We start from the raw sequence: 25,224 nt of genomic DNA, 5'->3' as shown, positions 1-25,224 counted from the left end.
TTTTTCCATTTCTTTGTGTCTTCCTCAATTTCTTTCATGAGTACTTTATAGTTTTCTGAGTATAGATTCTGTGTCTCTTTGGTTAGGTTTATTCCTAGGTATCTTATGGTTTTGGATGCAATTGTAAATGGGATTGACTCCTTAATATCTCTTTCTTCTGTCTTGCTGTTGGTGTAGAGAAATGCAACTGATTTCTGTGCATTGATTTTATATCCTGACACTTTACTGAATTCCTGTATAAGTTCTAGCAGTTTTGGAGTGGAGTCTTTTGGGTTTTCCACATAGAGTATCATATCATCTGCGAAGAGTGATAATTTGACTTCTTCTTTACCGATTTGGATGCCTTTAATTTCCTTTTGTTGTCTGATTGCTGAGGCTAGGACCTCTAGTACTATGTTGAATAGCAGTGGTGATAATGGACATCCCTGCCGTGTTCCTGACCTTAGCGGAAAAGCTTTCAGTTTTTTCTCCATTGAGAATGATATTTGCGGTGGGTTTTTCATAGATGGCTTTGATGATATTGAGGTATGTGCCCTCTATCCCTACACTTTGAAGAGTTTTGATCAGGAAGGGATGTTGTACTTTGTCAAATGCTTTTTCAGCATCTATTTAGAGTATCATATGGTTCTTGTTCTTTCTTTTATTGATGTGTTGTATCACATTGACTGATTTGCGGATGTTGAACCAACCTTGCAGCCCTGGAATAAATCCCACTTGGTCGTGGTGAATAATCTTTTTAATGTACTGTTGAATCCTATTGGCTAGTATTTTGTTGAGTATTTTTGCATCTGTGTTCATCAAGGATATCGGTCTATAGCTCTCTTTTTTGGTGGGATCCTTGTCTGGTTTTGGGATCAAGGTGATGCTGGCCTCATAAAATGAGTTTGGAAGTTTTCCTTCCATTTCTATTTTTTGGAACAGTTTCAGGAGAATAGGAATTAGTTCTTCTTTAAATGTTTGGTAGAATTCCCCCGGGAAGCCGTCTGGCCCTGGGCTTTTGTTTGTTTGGAGATTTTTAATGACTGTTTCAATCTCCTTACTGGTTATGGGTCTGTTCAGGCTTTCTATTTCTTCCTGGTTCAGTTGTGGTAGTTTATATGTTTCTAGGAATGCATCCATTTCTTCCAGATTGTCAAATTTATTGCCGTAGAGTTGCTCATAGTATGTTCTTATAATAGTTTGTATTTCTTTGGTGTTAGTTGTGATCTCTCCTCTTTCATTCATGATTTTATTTATTTCGGTCCTTTCTCTTTTCTTTTTGATAAGTCGGGCCAGGGGTTTATCAATTTTATTAATTCTTTCAAAGAACCAGCTCCTAGTTTCGTTGATTTGTTCTATTGTTTTTTTGGTTTCTATTTCATTGATTTCTGCTCTGATCTTTATGATTTCTCTTCTCCTGCTGGGCTTAGGGTTTCTTTCTTGTTCTTTCTCCAGCTCCTTTAAGTGTAGGGTTAGGTTGTGTACCTGAGACCTTTCTTGTTTCTTGAGAAAGGCTTGTACCGCTATATATTTTCCTCTCAGGACTACCTTTGTTGTGTCCCACAGATTTTGAACCGTTGTATTTTCATTATCATTTGTTTCCATGATTTTTTTCAATTCTTCTTTAATTTCCCGGTTGACCCATTCATTCTTTAGAAGGATGCTGTTTAGTCTCCATGTATTTGGGTTCTTTCCAAACTTCCTTTTGTGGTTGAGTTCTAGCTTTAGAGCATTGTGGTCTGAAAATATGCAGGGAATGATCCCAATCTTTTGATACCGGTTGAGTCCTGATTTAGGACCGAGGATGTGATCTATTCTGGAGAATGTTCCATGTGCACTAGAGAAGAATGTGTATTCTGTTGCTTTGGGATGAAATATTCTGAATATATCTGTGATGTCCATCTGGTCCAGTGTGTCATTTAAGGCCTTTATTTCCTTGCTGATCTTTTGCTTGGATGACCTGTCCATTTCAGTGAGGGGAGTGTTAAAGTCCCCTACTATCATTGTATTATTGTTGATGTGTTTCTTTGATTTTGTTATTAATTGGTTTATATAGTTGGCTGCTCCCACATTGGGGGCATAGATATTTAAAATTGTTAAATCTTCTTGTTGGACAGACCCTTTGAGTATGATATAGTGTCCTTCCTCATCTCTTATTATAGTCTTTGGCTTAAAATCTAATTGATCTGATATAAGGATTGCCACGCCTGCTTTCTTCTGATGTCCATTAGCATGGTAAGTTCTTTTCCACCCCCTCACTTTAAATCTGGAGGTGTCTTCGGGCTTAAAATGAGTTTCTTGGAGGCAACATATAGATGGGTTTTGTTTTTTTATCCATTCTGATACCCTGTGTCTTTTGACAGGGGCATTTAGCCCATTCACATTCAGGGTAACTATTGAGAGATATGAATTTAGTGCCATTGTATTGCCTGTAAGGTGACTGTTACTGTATATGGTCTCTGTTCCTTTCTGATCTACCACTTGTAGGCTCTCTCTTTGCTTAGAGGACCCCTTTCAATATTTCCTGTAGAGCTGGTTTGGTATTTGCAAATTCTTTCAGTTGTTGTTTGTCCTGGAAGCTTTTAATCTCTCCTTCTATTTTCAATGATAGCCTAGCTGGATATAGTATTCTTGGCTGCATGTTTTTCTCGTTTAGTGCTCTGAAAATATCATGCCAGCTCTTTCTGGCCTGCCAGGTCTCTGTGGATAAGTCAGCTGCCAATCTAATATTTTTACCATTGTATGTTACAGACTTCTTTTCCCGGGCTGCTTTCAGGATTTTCTCTTTGTCGTTGAGACTTGTAAATTTTACTATTAGGTGACGGGGTGTGGGCCTATTCTTATTGATTTTGAGGGGCATTCTCTGAACCTCCTGAATTTTGATGCTCGTTCCCTTTGCCATATTGGGGAAATTCTCCCCAATAATTCTCTCCAGTATACCTTCTGCTCCCCTCTCACTTTCTTCTTCTTCTGGAATCCCAATTATTCTAATGTTGTTTCGTCTTATGGTGTCACTTATCTCTCGAATTCTCCCCCCTCGTGGTCCAGTAGCTGTTTGTCCCTCTTTTGCTCAGCTTCTTTATTCTCTGTCATTTGGTCTTCTATATCACTAATTCTTTCTTCTGCCTCATTTATCCTAGCAGTGAGAGCCTCCATTTTGGATTGCACCTCATTAATAGCTTTTTTGATTTCACCTTGGTTAGATTTTAGTTCTTTTATTTCTCCAGAAAGGGCTTTTATATCTCTCGAGAGGGTTTCTCTAATATCTTCCATGCCTTTTTCGAGCCTGGCTAGAACCTTGAGAATTGTCATTCTGAACTCTAGATCTGACATATTACCGATGTCTGTATTGATTAGGTCCCTAGCCTTTGGTACTGCCTCTTGTTCTTTTTTTTGTGTTGAATTTTTACGTCTTGTCATTTTGTCCAGATAAGAGTAAATGAAGGGGCAAGTAAAATACTAAAAGGGTGGCAACAACCCCAGGAAAATATGCTTTAACCAAATTAGAAGAGATCCAAAATCGTGAGTGGGTGAAAGGGGATAAAAAGAGGTTCAAAAAGGAAGAAAGAAAGAAAAAAACAAAAAGAAAAGAAAAAGAAAAAAAAAGAAAAGAAAAGAAAAGAATTTTTAAAAAAAGAAAACACCTAAGAAAAATGTAAAAAATATATATATATATATTAGATAAACTAGTAAAAAATCGTTAAAAAAAGAAAAAGGTAACAGTTAAAAAAAAAATTTTACCCGAAGGCGAGAAAAAAAAAAAAAAATGAAAAAGAAAAAATTAAATTAACTGCAAGACTAAAAAAAAAATCACAGGAAAAAAGCCATGAGTTCCGTGCTTGGCTTTCTCCTCCTCTGGAATTCTGCTGCTCTCCTTGGTATTGAAACCGCACTCCTTGGTAGGTGAACTTGGTCTCGGCTGGATTTCTTGTTGATCTTCTGGGGGAGGGGCCTGTTGTAGTGATTCTCAAGTGTCTTTGCCCCAGGCGGAATTACACCGCCCTTACCCGGGGCCGGGGTGAGTAATCCGCTCGGGTTTGCTTTCAGGAGCTTTTGTTCCCTGAGCGCTTTCCGTAGAGTTCCAGAGGACGGGAATACAAATGGCGGCCTCCTGGTCTCCGGCCCGGAGGAGCCGAGAGCCCAGGGCCCCACTCCTCAGTGCGCCCTCAGAGAACAGCGCCCAGTTACTCCCGTCTGCCTGACCTCCGGCCGCGCTCCGAGCTCACCGAGCCTGCGACCGGTTCAAGGTAACACGGAGCTGCGAGCTTACTGTCAGCTCTGTCTCTGTAGCCGGCTTTCCCTTTCCAATACCCGCAAGCTCTGCGACACTCAGACACCCCCGATCCTTCTGTGACCCTGCGGGACCTGAGGCCACGCTGACCCCGCGTGGGCTTCGCCCCGGTTTAGCCTCTGGAGCGATGTCCCTCAGCGGAACAGACTTTTAAAAGTCCTGATTTTGTGCGCGGTTGCTCCGCCGCTTGCCGGGAGCCGGCCCCTCCCCCCGGGGTCTATCTTCCCGTCGCTTTGGATTCACTTCTCTGCCGGTCCTACCTTTCAGAAAGTGGTTGTTTTTCTGTTTCCAGAATTGCTGTTCTTCTTCTCTTCGATCTGCCGATGGATTTTCAGGTGTTTGCAATCTTTAGATAAGCTATCTAGCTGATCTCCGGCTAGCTGAAGCAGTCTCAGCTTGCTACTTCTCCGCCATCTTGACTCCTCCCCTGCCTCCTGGATTTTGATGCTTGTTCCCTTCACCAAATTAGGGAAATTCTCTACTATAATTTGCTCAAATATACCTTCTGCCCCTCTCTCTCTTCTTCTGGGGTCCCAATTATTCTAATATTGTTTCATCTTATGGTATCACTTATCTCTCAAATTCTCCCCTCATGGCCTAGTAGTTGTTTGTCTCTCTTTTGCTCAGACTCTTTATTCTCCATCATTTAGTCTTCTGTATCACCAATTCTCTCTTCTACCTCATTTATCCTAGCAACAAGAGTCTCCATTTTTTATTTCACCTCATTAATAGCTTTTTAAAATTTCAACTGGACTAGATTTTAGTTCTTTTATTTCTCCAGAAAGAGATTCTCTAATATCTTCCATGTTTTTTTTGAGCCCAGCCAGCACCTTGATAATCATCATTCTGAACTCTACTTTTGACATATTACTAATGTCGGTATTGATTAGCTACCTAGTTGTCGATGTTGCCTCTTTTTCTTTTTTTTGTGGTGAGTTTTTCCGCCTTGTCATTTTATCTAAATATGAATAGATGAATGCAAGAACAAAATACTAAAAGGGTAGCAATGACCCCAGAAAAATATACACTAACCAAATCAGAAGAGACCCAAAACTGGAGGGAGAAGAAAGGAGGAAAAAAAAAAGCATATATATATATGTGTGTGTGTGTGTGTGTGTGTGTGTATATGTATATGTATGTGTATATGTATGTGTATATGTATACACACACATGACTGGTGAATAGAACAGAGACACACACTTGATTTTTAGTGTATTTTATACTGTTAGAAGAAACTACCTCCCAAAATTTTAAAGAAAGAAATACATATATATATACAAAAATAAGGGTAAACACGATGAAGGGATGGAATACAACTGTAAAGATGAAAATTAAAAAAGATTCTAAATAAGGAATTGATAAGAAGTTAACTAAAAAAAAAAAAAGAAGAAGAAAGAATGTACTCAGGCTGGAGACTAGAACAAAGCCTCTCTTCTTGGGGAGGGGCCTGTTGCAGTGATTCTCAAATGTCTTTGCCTGAGGCAGAATTGCACTGCCCTTGCCAGGGGCCCAGCTAAGTAATCCGTTCGGGTTCACTCTCTGGAGTTTTTGTTCCCTGAATGCTTTCCACACCTCTTTGAAGGATGGGAATGAAGATGGTGGCCTCCCAATCTCCAGCCCTGTAGGAGTGGAGAGCTTGGGCCCCACTCCTCAGTGTGCCCTCAAAGAGAAGCAGTCAGTCACTCCCATCTCTCTGGTCTCCAGCCGCACTCTGAGCTCACCCAGCCTGTGACTGAGCATTTCTATCTCTGGTGCACAGCCCCGTTTAGAGTCTCCAAACCCAGCTGATTTCTGCAGTGCACTTTTGCGCTGCTCCTCCCAGAGGAGGAAGGAAGGGGGGAGTCTCTCCAGATCTGCCACTTGTGGGGTCCTTGCTCAAAGAACAGTGGTCTGAGTGTGCCTTGGATCATGGTTTAAGGTAACCCTGAGCTGAGAGCCCATTGCTTGGCTCCGTCTCTGTAGTCAGCTTTCCCACTCTGATACCTGGGAGCTCTGTCACCCTCAGACACCCCTGGTGTTTTTGTGTCCCCACGGGTCCTGAGACCACACTGTTCCTGCAAGGGCTCTATCCCCCCCAACCCCCTGCCAAATTAGCTTCTGGAATGACATCCCTCAGTGGAACAGACTTCTAAAAGTTCTGATTTTGTGCTCTGCTGCTTTCTCACTTGCTGGGAGCAGGCCCCGCACCTGGTGGTTTATCTCTCTGACACTTTGGATTCACTTCTCCACACATCCTACCTTCTGGAAGGTGGTTGATTTTCTCTTCCTAGAATTGCTGCTCTTCTTTTTTTCTATCTCCTGTTGATTTTGTAGGTATTCAGAATGGTTTAATAACTATCCAGTTGAACTCCTGGGATCTGATGATATTTCAATCTCCTACTTCTCTGCCATCTTGCTCCTCCTCCTCTTGCTTTTCTTTCTTTCCTCTTTGGTCTTTTTAGTCTTTGGTGTTAGAAGCATCCTTCAAATTCCTGATGCTTGTTCCCTAGTGGTTCACATTAAAAATATCATCTTCTTGGGCTATTAACCTGACTGCCAGGCTTCTAGAAACTAACTGAAAGGCAGAAGAGAGTAGGTGGGTGGGAGGGTTGCCTGATTTTCAGTGTATGAAGTGTCCTTTAACCTGTTTCACATGCAACTGTCTCTCCCTCTTGTTCAACTCTTGAAAGAATGAACATCCAATCTCTTTCTGGAACAGAGGAAGCAATTCTTCACTGAAGGGGGTTCTCACTGAATAGCTGTTTCTTATAAAGACTTTCAAGCTGTATCCAGCTCCATCTGACCACCTCTCCCCAAACCCCACTTTCAGAGGTATTTAGTGTCTCTAAGCCCTAAGCAGTCCTGCAGTGTGGGTTGTCTCACTTCTAGGAACTCCCCACTTCCCAGCTCAGGTTTTAGCTTTCTTGAGTCTGCTCTGTCAGATACTACCCATCCATCTGCTCCCTAGTTTCCAAAATGTTGTTGTTGTGTTCTCCATTATCTTCCTCCTACTGGGTTTATGCTTCTAAAAAAAAAAAAAAAAAAAAAAAGGAAAGAAAAAAGAAAAATCCTTCTACTAACATTTAAGAAGAATTTCAGGAAGGATAGAGGTAAATACATATGTTCAATCTGTCATATGTAATCATGTCTTTCCATTTTTAATAGCAGTGTTTATGTTTATGATTTTACAATTTAAAAAATTGACGGTACCCAAAATTTTGTGTGCATCTGAATCTCTTTGGTTCTGGAAGGGTAATTCTCTCTGGCTAGTAGCATTAGCATCTGCTGGGAATGTGTTAGAAAAACGCATTCTTAGGCCTTATGCTTGATTTACTAAATAAGAGACCCTGGAAGTAGAACCCAGAAATCTATGTTTGAACAAGTCCTCCAGGTGTTCAGATGCTTGCTATTGTTTGAAAACGTCTGCCGTCAGTGATTGAGTGATTCTGAACATTTGAGAAACACTACCTTACTCTCAACCTCAGCTCTAAATCCATCTCTTCACCTACAAACCCACAAAGTGCCCAGCAAACTCAAAGGACTATTTGAGATGACCTCCCCTGGCAAGATCCAACCTCCAGAGAAAATGTTTATGTTAGGTGCTTTTCTTCCATGACACCTAGCTGTTTCCTGCCTTAAATGGCTCTTTGACTGGGATTCCTGGGCCCCAAAACACTTGCGGACCAAAGATTGTGGGAGAAGAAAAGACAGCTGGAAGTAGAGGAAATTTGAAGAGGAGGGACATAGAAGGGCCTCCACCTCTTCTACATGTCAGATGACAACAGGTTGGGAGAGGAGCCTTGAGCTTCCCTCTGGACACCTCAACAAAGAGGAGCATCCTTGTTCTGAACCTTCTGGTGGCTCTGCACCTCCCATTGCCCTCTGCTCACCTTTCAAACCAAGATGCTGCCACCCTTCTCAGCTGCACACATCAGCCCCCATTTGTATGACTTCTCTGAGTTCCCCAGTCTTGCCTCCTTACCTTACTTCTTCCTTTTTCCCACCTTGCTGATGATTTTTGCACATTTTCCTATGGAGCCATCCTAGTAGCTCCCCTCTGAGCTCTCTCTACGGCACTCCTTTCCACCTTCTCTCCCAGATATGTCTTCACTGTAATTTACACCTTTGAAGCCTTGATAAAGATACTGGCAAGAGGATTTTTTCTAAATGAGTTTGCTTACCTGCGAGATCCTTGGAACTGGCTGGATTTTAGCGTCATTACCCTGGCGTAAGTATTTCTCTGTGCTGATGTGTTTGTCTGCATGGGCTTCTGGGTAGCTCACACTCTGGGGATGTTTCCTATCTCTATCCAGCTTCCTCATATGAAACTGCATGGCCTGGGGTTTCCCTGCTTCTAAGTGTTATGCAGACAGTTACTTTAGGATTAGTCCCATACCTTCAGGTAGAAGTCAGAGACCTCAACTATGAGTTAATAACAGGCCTGTCAAAGTGAGCAGAGAAGGCTCAGCCTTGTACTTATCTGACTTGAAGGACTTTGCCTGAGGAACCAGTATATGAGGTTACCCAAGCCCACATGCTTGAATACCCATCCACACAGAGCCCTCAGGATCATAATACACCTTCTCAAGGGAGCCATTTTAAAGGCTATTTCAACAGTTAATTTAGTGTGTCAGTCTATAGGTGGAAATGCCGTTAGATTTTGTGCCCACTCTGGGTCTTTCTTAGGCTCTTGTTACCCAAGATTGTCCTTATTTTTGCTACATACATTCCCAGGACCCTCTCTTTGCAGAGATACTGACCAACTTCTGGTCCTACAGATACATTGGTGAAGCAACAGATCTCCGAGGAATCTCAGGCCTGCGGACATTCAGAGTTCTTAGAGCTTTAAAGACAGTTTCTGTGATCCCAGGTAAGTTGCTTTAATCACTACCTGTATTCATAGAGCATATGCTGGTTTACACAGTCTAATGTCCTACTTTGATTTTTGCAAGAGTCCTATAAAGCTCCAGGGCATGGACTGTTGTCCCCATTTAAAAGACCAAGAAACTGAGGACCAGAGAGTAGAAAACACAATACCAAGTCCCCACCACTAATGAGGTGAAGTGTGACCTGGAAACCTAGGATCCCAATTTCTAGGCTAATGCTCTGTGCATAATACCTCATAACATCGCCATCAATAAATGACAAAAAGGTCATATCCTCATTTTATGTTCTTGTTGTGGGGTTCAGGCAAGATTCCAATTGGAGCTTCTCCTTTATACACTAAGCTAAATGTATAAACTTGGAAATAGGGAGGAAGGGAGTAGGCAGTCCTAGGCTCTAGTGAGTGTCTTTGCCATTTCCATGTATCTGAAAGCTTGAGCCTCAGTCCTGTCTTTGGACCCACAGAGGATAAAAGATTTGGGCATTCTTGATTACAGAGAATTCAGAAACAAAAGTGTTTCACCAGAGCTTATCTTATTGGGCCCTTGAGACTTCTGTTGTCACCAGTATCTCAGGGATACACCTTACCCCACAATGGGATGGTGGAAAGAATGGTGAGGCCAGAGACCAGGCAAACCGTTGTGACTTCCACCTTGTGACCTGGTGGATTATCTCCCTTCCCTCACCCCTGAGAATCCATTCTCTCATCTGGAAAACAGAAACACTCAAGCCATGGAGGAAGTCCTTTCAACCATTCTATGTCTGGCTCTGCAGGAAATGTTAGATAGTCTTTGCCAACTTCCACTGTATAAGCTTCCTCATGAAGAGAGCCATAGCAAGAAGGTAGTCAATGCTGCCATTTGATATCTCTTACCTAGTCTTAGCCAGGAAGACCCTGAGTCTTGTTTATAAGACCTGTCCTGTCTAGACTCCCTCTCCAATCTCTTCTCTCTCCTCTACCTGTTTTGCATCATGTTCTAGAATCTACCTGTGATTCTACAAATAATTCCTGCCTTTTCTCATCTCCCAGCATTTGGCCAGGCTGCTTCTCTATCAAGAGAGTCCTTCCTGTCTTCATTCAACTCATACTTATTCTTCAGGGTTCTGCTAAGGTTTGACCTTCTCAAGGAGACTCCTTGCTCTCTCCCAACTTCCCCACACTCCACCCCATCCCAACCCTAGGCTTCATTTAGGAGTTGCTTCTATATACACCTACCTGCTCTATAATGCAATAGCATTTCCTCTCAGTTGTTAAACAACCCCATCACATGCCCTTGCCTTAGCCCCCTGCTCAGTTCCCAGTCCAGGGACCAACACAGCTAGTGCTCAATAGGTTATTTGTTAACTAAAATAACAAGACAAGGATGGGTTCCACACTGCTTCCCTGTTTGGAGCTCTTTCTGCTTATCTGTGAATCTGCTCTCTGAAAGAAGCTAATATCATTCTCCACAGACACAAATCCTCTCTCCTTAAACAAGCAGAGACTGCCAGCTGTGCTAGTCCCAGTGTCTCTCATGGTCTCATTCTATTGCTGTGTTTGTCTCTCCGTGTCTTTGTGTTTCTGTCTTTCTTTCTCTGTCTCATTCTATCTCCTCGGCATCTCTCTCTTTCTCTCTCTCTCTCTCTCTCTCTTTCTGTCTTTCAACACACACACTGAGGGCCATGTGTTTCCATCCTCAGGCTGCCTCCCAGGACTGAAGTGAGTATAGAAAAAAAGATGTCAAATTACTAGAATCAAGTTAGTAGTCTATATCTAGCAAAGTGCCTGAAACATAAGCAATATATAATAAAAATTATATTTTAAATTGAATTACTACTATCAGAAGTTTATTAGCTTTACAATGATAAAAAAATACATCACCTGTGTCTCAGGTGTCTCATCCTTACAATGGAGCAATAATCTCTGCCTCCATCTCAGGGTTTTTACAAGGTTCAAATGGGGAACTGCACTTGGAACTGCCCTAAAGTTTGTAAAGTACCTCACACCTATATGTAGTGAAAGGATAGGACAGTTAAGATGCAGGACGTGAGGCATATATGTGTGCTCTGTGGCTGGTACTTCATGGGAGTGTTGCTGTCATCTTCCCACAGGACTGAAGGTCATTGTGGGAGCTCTGATCCACTCAGTGAGGAAACTGGCAGATGTGACCATCCTCACTGTCTTCTGCTTGAGTGTCTTTGCCTTGGTGGGTCTACAGCTCTTCAAGGGCAACCTCAAGAACAAATGTGTCAAGAATTGTGCAGCTCTCAATGAAACAGGCAACTATTCCTCTTACAGAAAGCAAGAGTGGAATTACTGCCACAGTGACACAGGTCTGGTTGGCCAGGGATGTAAAGCCCCCACATACCTATATGGAAATATATTTTCATTCCTCTTTCCTGTGAAAATGCTTCTCCTGGGCTATGTTTTATTTTGGTTCCCCATTTTCTGTTGTCCAATGTCCCTTTTACAAGGAAATCAGCTATAAATCTAGGGGCACGTCCTCCTGCTGGGGGAGGCTCAGAGTTAAAGTCACTGCTTGGCTTTTCTCTTCCCAGATGGGACTTCACCTTTCCAAAAGTCCCAGCATGCCTACTGAGAGCACATAGCCAAGAGAACATGCCTTGCTCAGGCAGAAGACTGAGGAGGTGATGCCTCCACTGCATAAAGCTTGAGCTAGAGGGTTCAGAACTATGTTCATGGTTTTCATTTTTTTCTTTCTCCTGCAGATTTCTACTATTATAAGCCAGGCACTACAGATCCCTTACTGTGTGGCAATGGATCTGATGCAGGGTGAGTGCCCAACCCATGATGATGCACCAATGCCCAGCCATCCTTTCTCTTTGTCATTATCATTTTCTGGGTAGTGACTGTTTTTCAGACCCCAAGGATGATGTAGAAATGAATTAGTCATAGCTTTAGCCATCCCCAGGCTCATGGGGAAGGAGTGTAGGAGTTAGTTTTTGTTATGTAACCAACAGCCCCAGGATTTTGTGGCTTAAAACACTAGCCGTTTATTTAGCTCAGGATTCTGCACATTAGCATATTGAACTGAGATCAGCCTGGTGTTCTGGTATTGCCTGAGCTTATTCATACATCTGCAAGCAATGAACCGATTAGCAAGGGGCCAGCTGATCTAGGACAGTCTCAGCTGGGGCAGCTTTTCTGTTCCATGTGGTATCATCTCCCAGCAGGCTAGCCTGGTCTTGTTCTCAAGGACAGAGAGAGGGTTCCAAGAGAAAGAGTGAAAGTGTGTAAGATCTTTTGAGACCTAGGTTCAGAACTGGCACAATGTCACTTCTGCTGCATTCTATTGACAAAAGCCAAGTCACAGACCAGTACAAATCTAAGGAACTTGGAGATAAACTCTACCTCTTAACTGGAGGAGCTATGGCAATTTTATGGCAAATGGGTATTATGGATACAGGTAGAACAGTTGTGGCCATTTTGGCATTCTACCCCAGGAAGGAACTAATATATATTAAATATATTCCATGTCAAATGTTCTACATTTAATCATCACAACTCCGTCACATGGGTTTTGTTATCCACACATGACACAGGAAGAAACACGTGCATCCATCTTTGCCATTTCAAATTCTTACAGTGGCTTGAGGCATAACAAATGAGAGGATTAGGCTGGGGGGCAACCAGGTGATATCAGTTTGTACCCCCATTTAAAAGGACTAGTCCACTGCTTAGCCCAGCTGCCACATGGAAATGTGAGTTCACTGCTTCCAGCTCTTCTAACTTTTAAAAAAGAAAGATAAGAATTCATATTTTTATGTGAAATCTCCCAACTACAAACATTGGCTACCAATTCTAAAAAATGTCTACATATTGTGGGCCAAACAAAATATTTCTGCAAGCCAAGTTCAGCCTGCAAGCTGCCAGTTTGTGAGCTCGGATGCATATACTTAAGGATGCTTCCCTGTGAAGAAGCAGTGCTCTGCTAGAGGCTCCATGGGCTGAGAAGACACAGTGAGGTGATGGTGGGAGACAGGGCAGGAGGTCAGGGAAGGTTTCCTGGAGGTTGTGGTTGAGGTGAGCATTGAAGGACAGGCAGGATGTCGCCAGTTTTGTTGAATAAGAGATGGTTTGGACGGGGGCCATCCCAGGGGGCAGAACAGAATGTGAGACAAAGCAAAGGGGTAGCTGTCCCCTCAAGCTTGCCTGCTGCTTTGACCACTGGAGCAGGCATGAACAGAAAGTTTAGGCAACAGATCAGCAAGGCTAATCTTTCCAGTCTCCATGTTTGGGCATCTGGAACCCCAAGCCCATATGACCTCATTACCTGAATGGCTAACAACCCTAGATTATCCAAATGGAGGTGGGTGGGACCTGTATGGAGCTTTGCCTTAATCAGCCCATTAGCCAAACAATCTCAGATAGAGCTGAGAATTTGATCAACATGGGCTCCTTTTCCTTTCTTCACAAATGCACTTGGCATTTGGTTCTTTGGTTCAGAGATCAGATTGTTCTGATGTCAGTTTGTCTTTGACTTAAATCTAAACCAAAGGCCTCCTCAATGTCTTTTTTCCTATCTGGATAATGGCATTTCTCATGGCAATGGTTCCAGAGTAGCTTAAGTACTATCTGTGGTAGAGTTATGGTGTCCACGCATGGCCCCACAACCCACAGCCCAGCTGTAAAAGAGGTCAGGCATCCTGCTGGGCAGGTCTTGGCCAAGAAATAAAGAAGTGGGTAGGGCTGGGATGGCAAAGGAGGCCAACTCAGGATGATGGGCAGAATAAGTCCTGAAGGGCATACTGTGAAGATGAAAACTGGGTCCTGTGCTGGACCACAGAGAATCCAGAGACCTGAGACCCTCACTGACCAGTGGCACTATAGTAGGAAAGTCCAGGGTCTCAAGGTAGAAAACAAGTACTACGAAACACGTAATGATTTTCAGCATTCTTTCACATGTACTCTTCCAGTCCATTCTTTTGGTCACTTCAGGTTAAAAACAGCAGAAATTTTAATTTACAATTTACATATAATATTTACCATGCTGAAGGCACCATGCAAAAAGTGTTGTAGTGTGATCTCATTTAATTCTTGGAGCAATTCATTATTGATGTGTAGCAACTGTAGTAGGATTTAATGGAAGACATGGAAATTAGGCTACCTTTGTAGTTAACTAGAAAACCTATAGGTAATGGGTTAACTAGCTCCTTTGGCAAGCAAATCAAAAGATTGTCTGTCTTTAAATGTGGGTCTAGAGAGTCTAGGAACTCACAAATCTCCAATCAAGATTGAAGATAGAATTAGGATTAATTTTAGTCAAGTTGCTGGCACCCTAATCAATTGTATGGGTCCCAGAATTGTGTGTTTCCATGGATGTTTGGAATAAGTACAGCCCCAGAGACTGGTGTTAGTGGAGGTGTGCTGGAGTAGTAGAATTCCAGACTACAAATAAAATATTGCTGTTTTCTCAGCAAAGCCATCCCACTGAGGTAAGTGAACACCTCACATGCTTTTAGCTTAGAGATACTTCTTGACATCAACTTATTCCCTTATCATGAGAGAGTGAAGAGTCAGTCCTGCCTTGCCCACCCCAATGCTCACCATGTGGTCATCTTCAATTTGGCCTTCCATCATAACTCAGTCTTCACAGGCTATTGGACATTTATATTTCTCCTTTTGAATAAATACATTGACATCTGTATGGTTTTAGCAACTGACTTCTTTTCTCTGAACCTCAGTTTCCACATATGTAAGAAAGGATGGGTCAAATGATTAATTTATAGCATTTGTAAAGCACTTAGGAAGAGAGTGGTACACATAGTGCCCAGTAAGTGGAAAGTGTTGTTTTTATTGTTATATATAATTGGTGAGTAAAATTGACTAATGTGAGTCCTCCTTTGATGGACAGGTTGGCAGATGTCGCCAAAAGCCTCGGGTTTTCAGTCTGCATTATTGATACTGACTCTCCTTCCCCTGGTGTGAACCTGCAAAGAGTTTGCCACCTTACGGAATCGTGTGTGGGCAGTCAGCTGGCAGGCCATCCCCTCTGCATGAAACTCTGAAGTGAAAGTATTATCATCCCCATTTAAATGGGCAAGAGAGGGGCACCTGGGTGGCTCAGTCGGTTAAATGTCTGCCTTCTGCTTGAGTCATAATCCCAGAGCCCTGTATTGAGCCCCTTGTAAGGCTCACCACTCAATGGGGAGTCTGTTTCTCCCTCTAACCCTCCTCCCTCTCATGCTCTCTCTCTTTCTCTCTCAAATAAATAAATTAAATATTTAGAAAAATAAAATAAAAAATAAATGGGCAAGAAGAACTGAACCTTAAAGGAATGAAGGTCATCCAGCTAACAAGAGGGAGGCCAGGTCTTAAACTCTAATCTTTGACTTCAAACCCTATGGTCTTCCTATAGTCCTGGGCTGCCTTGACCCAAAGGAGCAGAGAGACTATGCAATTGATGACCTTCTCTATTCTTGCTGCAGCCACTGCCCTCAAGGTTATCTCTGTCTTAAGACATCTGACAACCCAGATTTTAACTACACCAGCTTTGATTCCTTTGCTTGGGCTTTCCTGTCACTGTTCCGCCTGATGACACAGGATTCCTGGGAACGCCTCTACCAGCAGGTATTGATCTACATGTCCCCCTACAGACTGGTTTTGGAAGCTAGGGAGTCAGATGCATGCCTACTTTTTCCCTAGAGGAAACGGGCAATATCAGGGGCCCTCAAACTCTGGATACAGATGTCCTTTCTCTTGAATCTGCAGACCCTGAGGGCTTCTGGGAAAATGTATATGGTCTTTTTCGTGCTTGTCATCTTCTTGGGGTCTTTCTACCTGGTCAACTTGATCTTGGCTGTGGTCACCATGGCATATGAGGAGCAGAACCAGGCAACCATTGATGAAATTGAAGCCAAGGAGAAGAAGTTCCAAGAGGCCCTTGAGATGGTCCGGAAGGAGCAGGAGGTCTGTGAGGGGTGGATGCTTTGTGAAATCCATTACAAGCTGCACATTCTTGGGCAGAGTTCTGGATGAGCCACTTAAATTAAGTCTGTCATTCCAGGGAACTGTAAGAAGATTCACTGTACCTGAAGGGCCATTTTAGGTCAGGTGTTCTTAAAAAAGAACCTAATGAAGATCCTGTGCCAGTGATTTATTGAGGGGTGCTCTCAGGAAAATGAAAGAGAAGGAAGTAGGATGGGAGGAGAAGAATTAAACAAGAAGATGGTCTCAGCTAGAGATGACCTTCACCCTGATCCCATGGGGAGCTCTGTGGTATGCTTGTATCACAAAGTTAACTGTGCCTCGAGGCAAGAGGGCTGGCCTTTTACACCCCCATACCTACCCCAGCCAAATGTACAGTCAAAGGAAATACTCTACAGAATAGTGTAGCTGTGATCCATTAGAAGCTAACACTCAAGCAGCTGAAGATGAGTATACTGACCTGGAAAATGGATTTGGGCAGGGCATCAGCAGGGCATACTAAGGGGTGTGAATAAAAGGGATGACCCAGAGGTGGCTCTTCCTGCCATGCCTCAATCCCACTACCACCCAGGTTCTAATCCTGATCTCCTTTGTTTTAGATACCATCACCTCTGTGACACTGCATGGGTAAGGGACACATTCATGCTAAGCTCAATCACGTGTTGTTGGCTGCAGCTGCTGTTCTCTCTCTTCAGGTGCTGGCAGCACTGGGGATTGACACAGCCTCTCTCCAGTCCCACAATGGATCACCTTTAGCTTCCAAAACTGCCAGTGAGAGAAAGCACAGAATGAAACCAAAGGTGTCAGAGGGCTCTACAGATGACAACAAATCACCCCAATCTGATCCTTACAACCAACGCAGAATGGTAAAGTGCTCAAGTTCTATAAGGATTACCCACCTTTGAAGCTGCCATGGACAATGATTGGAGTAGGAAGACATTTGTAGCAGGGAGACAGCTAGAGACACAAAGATTAGGAGGATGTTATAGTAATCCAGACAACATACCAACCACCTCCACCACCAAATGGTGGCCTAAACTAGGACAGGGGCATTGTGGATGTGAAAAGGGAGCAGATTGTGACTTTTATTGGGGGTAGGGGACAATAAGACTGGAACTTCAGAATGTGGAAAAAGGATATAGGAGTTCAAAATGACTCCCAGTTTCCAGAATTGTGTAGTTAGATGGGTGGTGATTCTAAGGCAGGAACACTGGAGGAAGAACCTAAGTTCGTAGGGGAAAGTGGTGAGCCCATATTGGACATGCTGACCTTGAGTTGTCCAAGGACCTGTGGACATCGAAGGTTAGCTTCCTTATAAAACTTTCTGATCTGTAATTCTGTCCGAGGTGCTGAACTCATTTATAAGCTTCTTTCTGACCTTGGAAAGAAGGATTCCAGACCCATCTCTGTGATGCAGTCCAGCCTAAGAGTAACTTCAGTACCTCCCTTCAGACCCTGTAACAATTCCGTTCACCACCCAAACCTTCTACATCCCACTCCAAGATTCCCTATACTCACCAAGTTTCCTCCCCCCACCTCACTCTCCCTTGAAAGTCCTGTGTACCCCAAATATGCTCTTTCCAGGGACCTAAGAGATGATAACCCCTTTGTGGAAGAGCAGCTCCCACATTAACAGTATGAGAAAGGGGATAAACATGGCTCTTGACCTTCACTTCCTCTTGACCTTCACTTCCCTCTCAGTCTCTCTTCCTGTGCTCATCTGAAGGATGTTCTACTTCTTATAACACAGTCTCTACAATCCCCAGACTTAATGGTGTGCCTATATGTACATAGACCTGCTCATGTGCACACTGGTCTCAGGGATATACACACCTCAGCATTGACCAGATTCTGGGCCCTTCCCTTCCTTGCTCTGCCTCTTTTGAGCAGCACCTGGTATGCACAAAGTACAGATCAGATGTTTGAAAGGGGATTTGACCAGGATGAATCACAGCTTCCATGGAAATGTCAGTGATACTATGCATGGGGCTTTAATTCCCCTCGTTCAGTCAGCCCCACATAGATTAGCACCTGGATGTCCAGTAATTGGTGTGTATGTGCTCATCTCTCCAAATAAATTTACCTTCAGATGGACAAAAGAGGAGCTCATCTTGGTAATGCAATAATACTAAGTGCAGTGGTGTAAAGAGATGACTAAAACGTGGTCCATTTCCCAAGGACATCTACTTGGTGGAGGAGACAAATAGAAAAACAGCTTATGTGCTACATACTATATAAGGGAAACACACATGGTGTTTTGGGGATAGGAGAGGCACCCTCTCTTATGGGGGTGGAGGTGTATCAGGAAAGGCTTCATGGAGGAGGAGATATTTGAAATGAATATCAAATAGTAAGTACGGATTCCTCCAGTAATTGAAGACTGCAGAGGAGGGGAAGATGAGTCTTTTCCAGGCCTAAAAGAGAACATGTATGTGCAAAGGCAGGGAAGCGCTATTTGGATACTTCTTTACTGTTCACTAATGGATTGGAATTTGCTCAAGAGGGCTTCCCCTTCCTCTTTTCCCAGGTGTGCTCTTGTAATAAAGCGACTATAAGCAGTTTTTACATAAAGCCATTTTCTAACTAGCAGCTGTGAGGGAGAGGTCAAGGGTAGCAATGAGGAGAGACACAGCAAGGGTTTCAGGGAAACCACAGGACTCCAGCTGGTCTGCTTGGGTGATGCATTTTAAGGCAACTCTAGCTTTTAGATTCAGAGGTCATTGCCTACCATTTGTCAAATAGGTCAATTCTGAAATATTAACTGGTGGCCAGGGAAGCACTACATATCCAATATGGGACCAAAATCATCTTCTTAGTTTCTTCATTGGCTTGCTTAGTGCCCAACTGCAAGTAACTCAGTCATCCCATTTTTAATAAAGATTTGTCTGATCTGCTCCTTTACTTCAAAAGTGGGAAGTATTTGTGGATTTCTTTTTTATGAGTGCCATAATCCTTGGACATATATTCTAGGAAAAGAGTGCCCTGTTGAAAATACTGAGATTATAGTGATAGTTGCTGAACAGAACTGGGCTCCAAATAATCCAGAAAGGAAACTTCAGTTCTGTGGTATAGGGGAATAAGTAAGGAGGACTCCAATGGACAAGATGTCCCAACTTCAGTGTTTTGTTACCAGAAGGAATTAAGGGTAGGGGAAACATTCAGCAGTGTGATCAGAGTTTACTGGGAAGTCAGTGTGTAGATCTTCAGAAATACCTCAGATGGTTCAGGACAGAACTGATAACTTGTTATGGTCAAGTTCCCACGGTGGTTATGGGTACTACCCAACCCAATCTCCAGGGGCTCTGGGCCTGTGAATTAGCTCCTTTCCTCTGGAAACTCGAAGCCTCATCGTTCCCTCAGTGGTAGATTTTGATGGAAAATGTTTATTGATTTGGAGGAATGGCATTATTCTTCCAGGAAATTAGGCTGTAACTCTCCCTTCAATCTCCCCATTTCAAAGTTTGCCTCAAGGGATCCTTGAAACTCATTACATTACAAAGCTCTTGTCTCCTTTGCAACACAAACTCTCAGGTTTATATATGCTGGATCTAATGAATTGCAGAACCTAATTTTCAGACAATAAAATACACTTGTTCATTCAACAACCATTTACCAGGCTTGCATAATAATCTCCTCAGGTCTCAGCTTTACATGTGGAACAAGGAATTTAAGACAGCTTTGTCCAGCCGCATGGCACATGCTGGTGAAGACTAATCCCTTTGGGTGACAAGGTTGTCTTCTGACATTCTTGGCTGTCATGACCTCTTTGCTGGTCTTAAGCACCCTATAATCTCTCACCTCTCCTGGCCTTTTCCCAGGCTATGTCAAAAATATTCTTCTCCCTCATTCTCTTCCCATGTTTACCTTGACTAGGCTTAGATCTGTGTCTTTAGGTTTCTTCTGAAAGTTCATGAGAATAAGGGCAGGGGAAAGGGAGTGGGTGGAGGAAGTATTGGGTTCCAGATTTGCCAGCAAGCTGAGCTTCCAGCCTGCCTTTATTTCTTGCTCCTCTGGGGCAATACCCAGTCTTTCCTAGGCCTCACCTCTGGGAGACGCCGGGCTAGCCATGGGAGTGTGTTCCATTTCCGTGCCCCTTGCCCGGATACCTCATTCCCTGATGGAGTCACAGAAGATGGAGTTTTTCCTGGAGACCGTGAGAGTCATCGGGGCTCCCTGCTGCTGGGTGGGGGTGTTGGCCAGCAAGGCCCCCTCCTTAGGAGTCCACTGCCTCAATCCTCTAACCCTGGGCCAGGACATGGAGAAGACGGACACTCCACAATGTCCACTGGTGAGCTTGCCCCAGGGGGCATCGAAGTCTCGGTAAGTTTGTCAATGTTCCAGACTCTTGGGCTTCCCTCCACGTAGAGGCCAAGAAACCCTGAGTGTCACCCATGGAAGGGTCCTTTAGGCAACACTCTGTCCAACATTTCCCAGCTACCCTCATTTTACAGGCAGGGAAGGTGAGAGCCAGAGAGAGGGGTTGGGTTTACCTGAGGTCAAACAGGTTCTCTGGTTTACTCTGCTGTACATAAATACAAATTACTTCCCAATTGATCCCCCCCCCTTTTTTGTCAGTATTCCTCTGCCCCCACTCACTATCACTGCTTTAGAGACATGAATATGAGAAAAATGGAAAGTTCTTTTTCTGCCTGTAGCTCTGTGCAAATTATGCTGGGCTTAGCACATGGGATCCAGTGAAATTCTGGTAGGGGCCCTGCACAGATATTAATAAAGGCAAAGTATTCCTTGCTTTACTCAGAGAAGCAATAACTTGCCAAAATGTACAAATTAGGCAACAGCGACTAACTGGCAAGCACTCTTAGTAGAATAATGGCAGAGTACAATAGCAAACCAGGGACTCCTTATTAAATTGAGAGCTGTGATTTAATTTGAACTCTCCCTTTAGTTTCAGTAATGATGCTTCTAGTGTTTTTCATTTGCCCTCTCTGTCTAGCCAGGGACACAGAGAAGTCGCAAACAGACTTGTAAACTGACCATGTATGGCTCTGCGACTTGGATAAGTCCTACCAGGTTACCTTAGTTCCATCTCTGACTGGATGCCATGTGATCCCAGCTAGATACAGATGAACCATTCCAATGGGCAAGTGGGGAGAGTTTATTGAAGCATTTACAGAGGTGTGTGCTGGGCTCAGAATAAGGAGGGACAGGGAAACACCTAGAGATGAGCAATAAGGGAGAGCTGTTACATGCTCAGGCTGAAGAGGTGAGAGGAAGGACCAGCAAGAGCTGGGTGGCCCAGCAGAACTTGTGAACCAGGTGGAAGATCACAGCCACTACCCAGCCACAGCTCAGCAAGGAAGAAGCCAGGTGACAGCCTACTCCTCTCTCCTTCCAGACTCTGATCTTCTGTGTGTGCCTCGCATTGGACAAACCTAACCAGAACGGGAGGGCCAGGGTGATGCTGCTTGTACAGAAAGCACCTCATTAAAGAATTTCTCCCTAGATTACTAACTCTCTGAGATATTCTGACTTTTGATTCATTTTAATTAAATTACTTGGCTAGTGCAAGATTAACTCTTTAGGCTGTTCTGTGTCACATGGAAGTGGGTTTCAATGACAGGTGTGTCACTTACCAGCTGAGACACCTGTAACAAGTCCCTTAAATTCTTCAATCCCCCATGTCTCCCATTTAAAAAGTTTCTAAGTACCTGAAGGGTTAAATAGAATCATAAAGTGCCTGCATTGGTACACAGGTAACTGACAAATAACAATAGCTTTAGCATCTCTTGTTGAGCTCTCATCATCGAAAACTTTCTGAATGTTCTTTATATGTATTAAGGCACTTTCTACTGTAAACCTATGAGCTTCATCTATGGGAGGTGCTCAATAAATGCTTGTCAGATTTGGATTCGGAATGGGTGTGCAGCGCTGAATCAGCTGCTGTGGGTGCAGGATTCCCTATATCCAGGGTAGTGTGTGACTAAACTTAGGGGCACAGAACCCAGATGTAACTTCCAGTGAAGACCCGAAGAGGAAAGGCTCAAAGGATTGTGTCAGACAACGAACACTGGAGAATCAAGACACACAAATGTTTCCTTAGAAAGAAAAGGACTGTGTGGAGTTTGGAACTGGGTTGTATGCTGGGAGAGTAATGAGCCTATTAGAAAGGAGGTCAAGAAAGCCTGTCCTGGAGAGGAATTCTTTGTGAACCCCATATGCACAGCAGAGACAAAGTCTTGGAATGACTGCCCGGTCCTCCACTCTTGCAGCTCTCACTCTGGAGCCCAAGGGCCTGTCCTCAGGCAGGAGTTTGCAGAGCCTCAGGTGAGCCCATGTTATAGTGTTAGTTAAAAACCTAGACTCTGCTTGCACCTAGCTTCAGGCGAGCCCAGATTATAGTGTTAGCTACAAGCATAGACTCTGATCTTCATGCCTACGCTCTTATCCCAAGTTTGAGAAGCAGTCCCATTTCCCAAAGCATAACTGTAGAGGATCATAGCTTCACCAGGCAACTTGTGACCACAAAAGACTGGCCAGTAAGAGGCTGAGTGACCTGTCTTTTCCACTGATGACTTCAGGTTGGGGGAGTATCCTGATTGTTTGTGTCCCAGCAGGCATTTGATGCAGGACAGAAGAAGACTTTTTTATCAGCAGAATATTTGGATGAACCTTTCAGAGCCAAAAGGGCAATGAGTGTTGTCAGCATCATGACCTCTGTCCTTGAGGGTAAGTATCACTCATTTGAACATCCATCCATGGTGCTACAGTGAGTCTGCATTTGAGCAGCAGAGGAGATGTTCCAAACCTGTGTCAAAGATGTCACCCATCTGTGTCCTGGGATCCTAAATACTTTTAGTATCCTTTTTATGCCCTTTATCCCATCGTCCTTTATCAATGTGTGTTTTTTTAAGAATATGGACAACTTTTTCAAAAACAATAGGATCCAATGAGTTTTTAATGCCCTCGTTTCATCTCTTGTTCAAATTTACATCTGCTTCATATGCATTCACAAAACTAAATTTGAGAAAGTGATCTGGCAGGCACCAGAGAATTTCAAGCTACCTCAGGTATGCAAGAAAACTTACAGTCCTTGATTTTTAAATACAGCAAAATTATCCTGTCATTTTTCATGGTTGTAATTTTATGATTATAATTTAATTTTTATCTCAAACCCCCATTATGCTAAGCATTGGAAGATGACTTAAGTAAATTAATCAGTCAATTTAACTAAATTCTTGTTAATTCAGGGCTCCATCAATCAGATGGGAATCCACTTAGCCTCCTAAGGGTTGTATTCCGATTGCTTACACCAAAACAGAAGCTGGAGGAAAAGTGGCACTTGTTCACGACCACCTGACACTCAAGTTCCCAAAAAGCATGACTGCATCCTCCTGACCCTGAGTATAAGGCCTGTCTTCTTATCCACCCTTTATTTTGCCTCGGCGTATGGAAAATATGGCCTTCATCCTGTCCAGTTACTTGCCTCCCCTAGACAAATTTAACATGTACTGGGCTGAGGGAGGGAGAGGAAGCTTGGATGCTGGTGTGTTTCTGAGAAAGGGCTCTCTGTGTGCTCTCCTTCCAGTCCTGGACTGAATCCTAACTGTGAGGAAGGGCGTGATGAAACAAAATAAGAAAAAACAAAAGTTTGAGGGATTTGAAAACAGAACCAATCTATACCTTACTTTCTAGGTGAAGCCAGGGGTGGCAAGTCTTGGGAAAAGACCCACATACCCAATATGGCATAGAAACTGTACAGTAGAACAGGCAGATAACCCACTTGTGTAGAGAGGGCCTGAGGCAGCCCCAGAGAGTGCCCTGTGGCCTGCATGGCAGGAGAGTAGCTGGAGGGCTGGAGAAGGAAGTGAGCGAGAGGCAAAGAAGGAACGGCCATCTTGGTGACTCTCCCATCAGAGACCACATGGGAACTACAATGACTTGTAAAATACACCTGACAATGACCAAGGACCAGCTCAGCAGTCCACTGTTGGTGAACCCTGGGCCCTCCAGAACTCAGACACAACTTCAGATAGCGAAGTAGTAGCAGATATTGAATTAACTAAAACAAGATTCCCAGGTTGGGGACTTGCAGTATATATTGAACTCAATTATGGAGGGGGAACCTTTAAGTTACATTTCTTGCATACATGAGTTTGTGTTTTGGGAAATGTGTACACATTTCAGTAAAAACCATGTGTACATATTGTACATATTCTTTCTCATTATTTTCCCTCATTGATCATTATTTTAAAATCACTTTTCTTTAATTTTTATTTATTTTTAAAATTTGTTTTCAGTGTTCCAGAATTCATTGTTTATGCACCACACCCAGTGTTCCATGCAATATGTGCCCTCCTTAATACCTACTACCAGGCTCACCCAACCTCCCATCCCCTGCCCCTCCAAAATCACTTTCATTGTAATAGAGTCTGTATGCCTAGCATTTTTTTTTCTGTTAAGAATAATTTATTCTGAAATAAAATATCATAGTATTTTTTCCAGTTTTTGTTTCCAGAGAAATGAAAAAAAACAAAAACACTTTATTCATACAATGGAATCTTACACTATAGCAGTGAAAATGAAAAACAAAATAAACATGTATCAGTATAAGCAATTCTCAGAAACATAAAGTGGAAAAAGTGCAGAATATGTAGTATATTATTCATTTTTTTTAATTTATTTTTTATTTATTTTCAGCATAACAGTATTCATTATTTTTGTACCACACCCAGTGCTCCATGCAATCCATGCCCTCTATAATACCCACCACCTGGTATCCCAACCTCCCACTCCCCCCCCCCCGCCACTTCAAACCCCTCAGATTGTTTTTCAGAGACCATAGTCTCTCATGGTTCTCCTCCCCTTCCAATTTCCCTCAACTCCCTTCTCCTCTCCATTTCCCCTTGTCCTCCATGCTATATTTTATGCTCCACAAATAAGTGAAACCATATGATAATTGACTCTCTCTGCTTGACTTATTTCACTCAGCAGAATCTCTTCCAGTCCCATCCATGTTGCTACAAAAGTTGGGTATTCATCCTTTCTGATGGAGGCATAATACTCCATAGTGTATATGGACCACATCTTTCTTATCCATTCGTCCGTTGAAGGGCATCTTGGTTCTTTCCACACTTTGGCGACCGTGGCCATTGCTGCTATGAACATTGGGGTACAGATGGCCCTTCTTTTCACTACATCTGTA

The 25,224-nt window shown here is 43.2% G+C and overlaps 1 protein-coding gene across 3 annotated transcripts in view; it reads left to right on the top strand.

Moving 5' to 3' along the window:
- The window catches only part of SCN10A (sodium voltage-gated channel alpha subunit 10), a 105,688-nt gene that overhangs the window by 28,030 nt on the left and 52,434 nt on the right, over window positions 1–25,224 (top strand). For 2 of the 3 annotated variants that reach the window (XM_045089153.1, XM_045089152.1), the window contains exons 4-12: window positions 8,349–8,477; window positions 9,028–9,119; window positions 11,225–11,416; window positions 11,840–11,906; window positions 15,563–15,704; window positions 15,846–16,043; window positions 16,757–16,927; window positions 20,088–20,381; window positions 22,637–22,748. In XM_045089153.1, the coding sequence (XP_044945088.1) occupies window positions 8,349–8,477; window positions 9,028–9,119; window positions 11,225–11,416; window positions 11,840–11,906; window positions 15,563–15,704; window positions 15,846–16,043; window positions 16,757–16,927; window positions 20,088–20,381; window positions 22,637–22,748 (1,397 nt within the window). The remainder of the gene's footprint in view (window positions 1–8,348; window positions 8,478–9,027; window positions 9,120–11,224; window positions 11,417–11,839; window positions 11,907–15,562; window positions 15,705–15,845; window positions 16,044–16,756; window positions 16,928–20,087; window positions 20,382–22,636; window positions 22,749–25,224) is intronic. The other variant, XM_045089154.1, reaches the window with a different exon arrangement.

Source organism: Mustela putorius, unplaced genomic scaffold, assembly GCF_011764305.1.
Source record: "Mustela putorius furo isolate JIRA1106 unplaced genomic scaffold, ASM1176430v1.1 tig00003834_pilon_pilon_pilon, whole genome shotgun sequence".
Taxonomy (NCBI): domain Eukaryota; kingdom Metazoa; phylum Chordata; class Mammalia; order Carnivora; family Mustelidae; genus Mustela; species Mustela putorius.
This window is presented reverse-complemented; position numbering and strand designations above follow the sequence as displayed.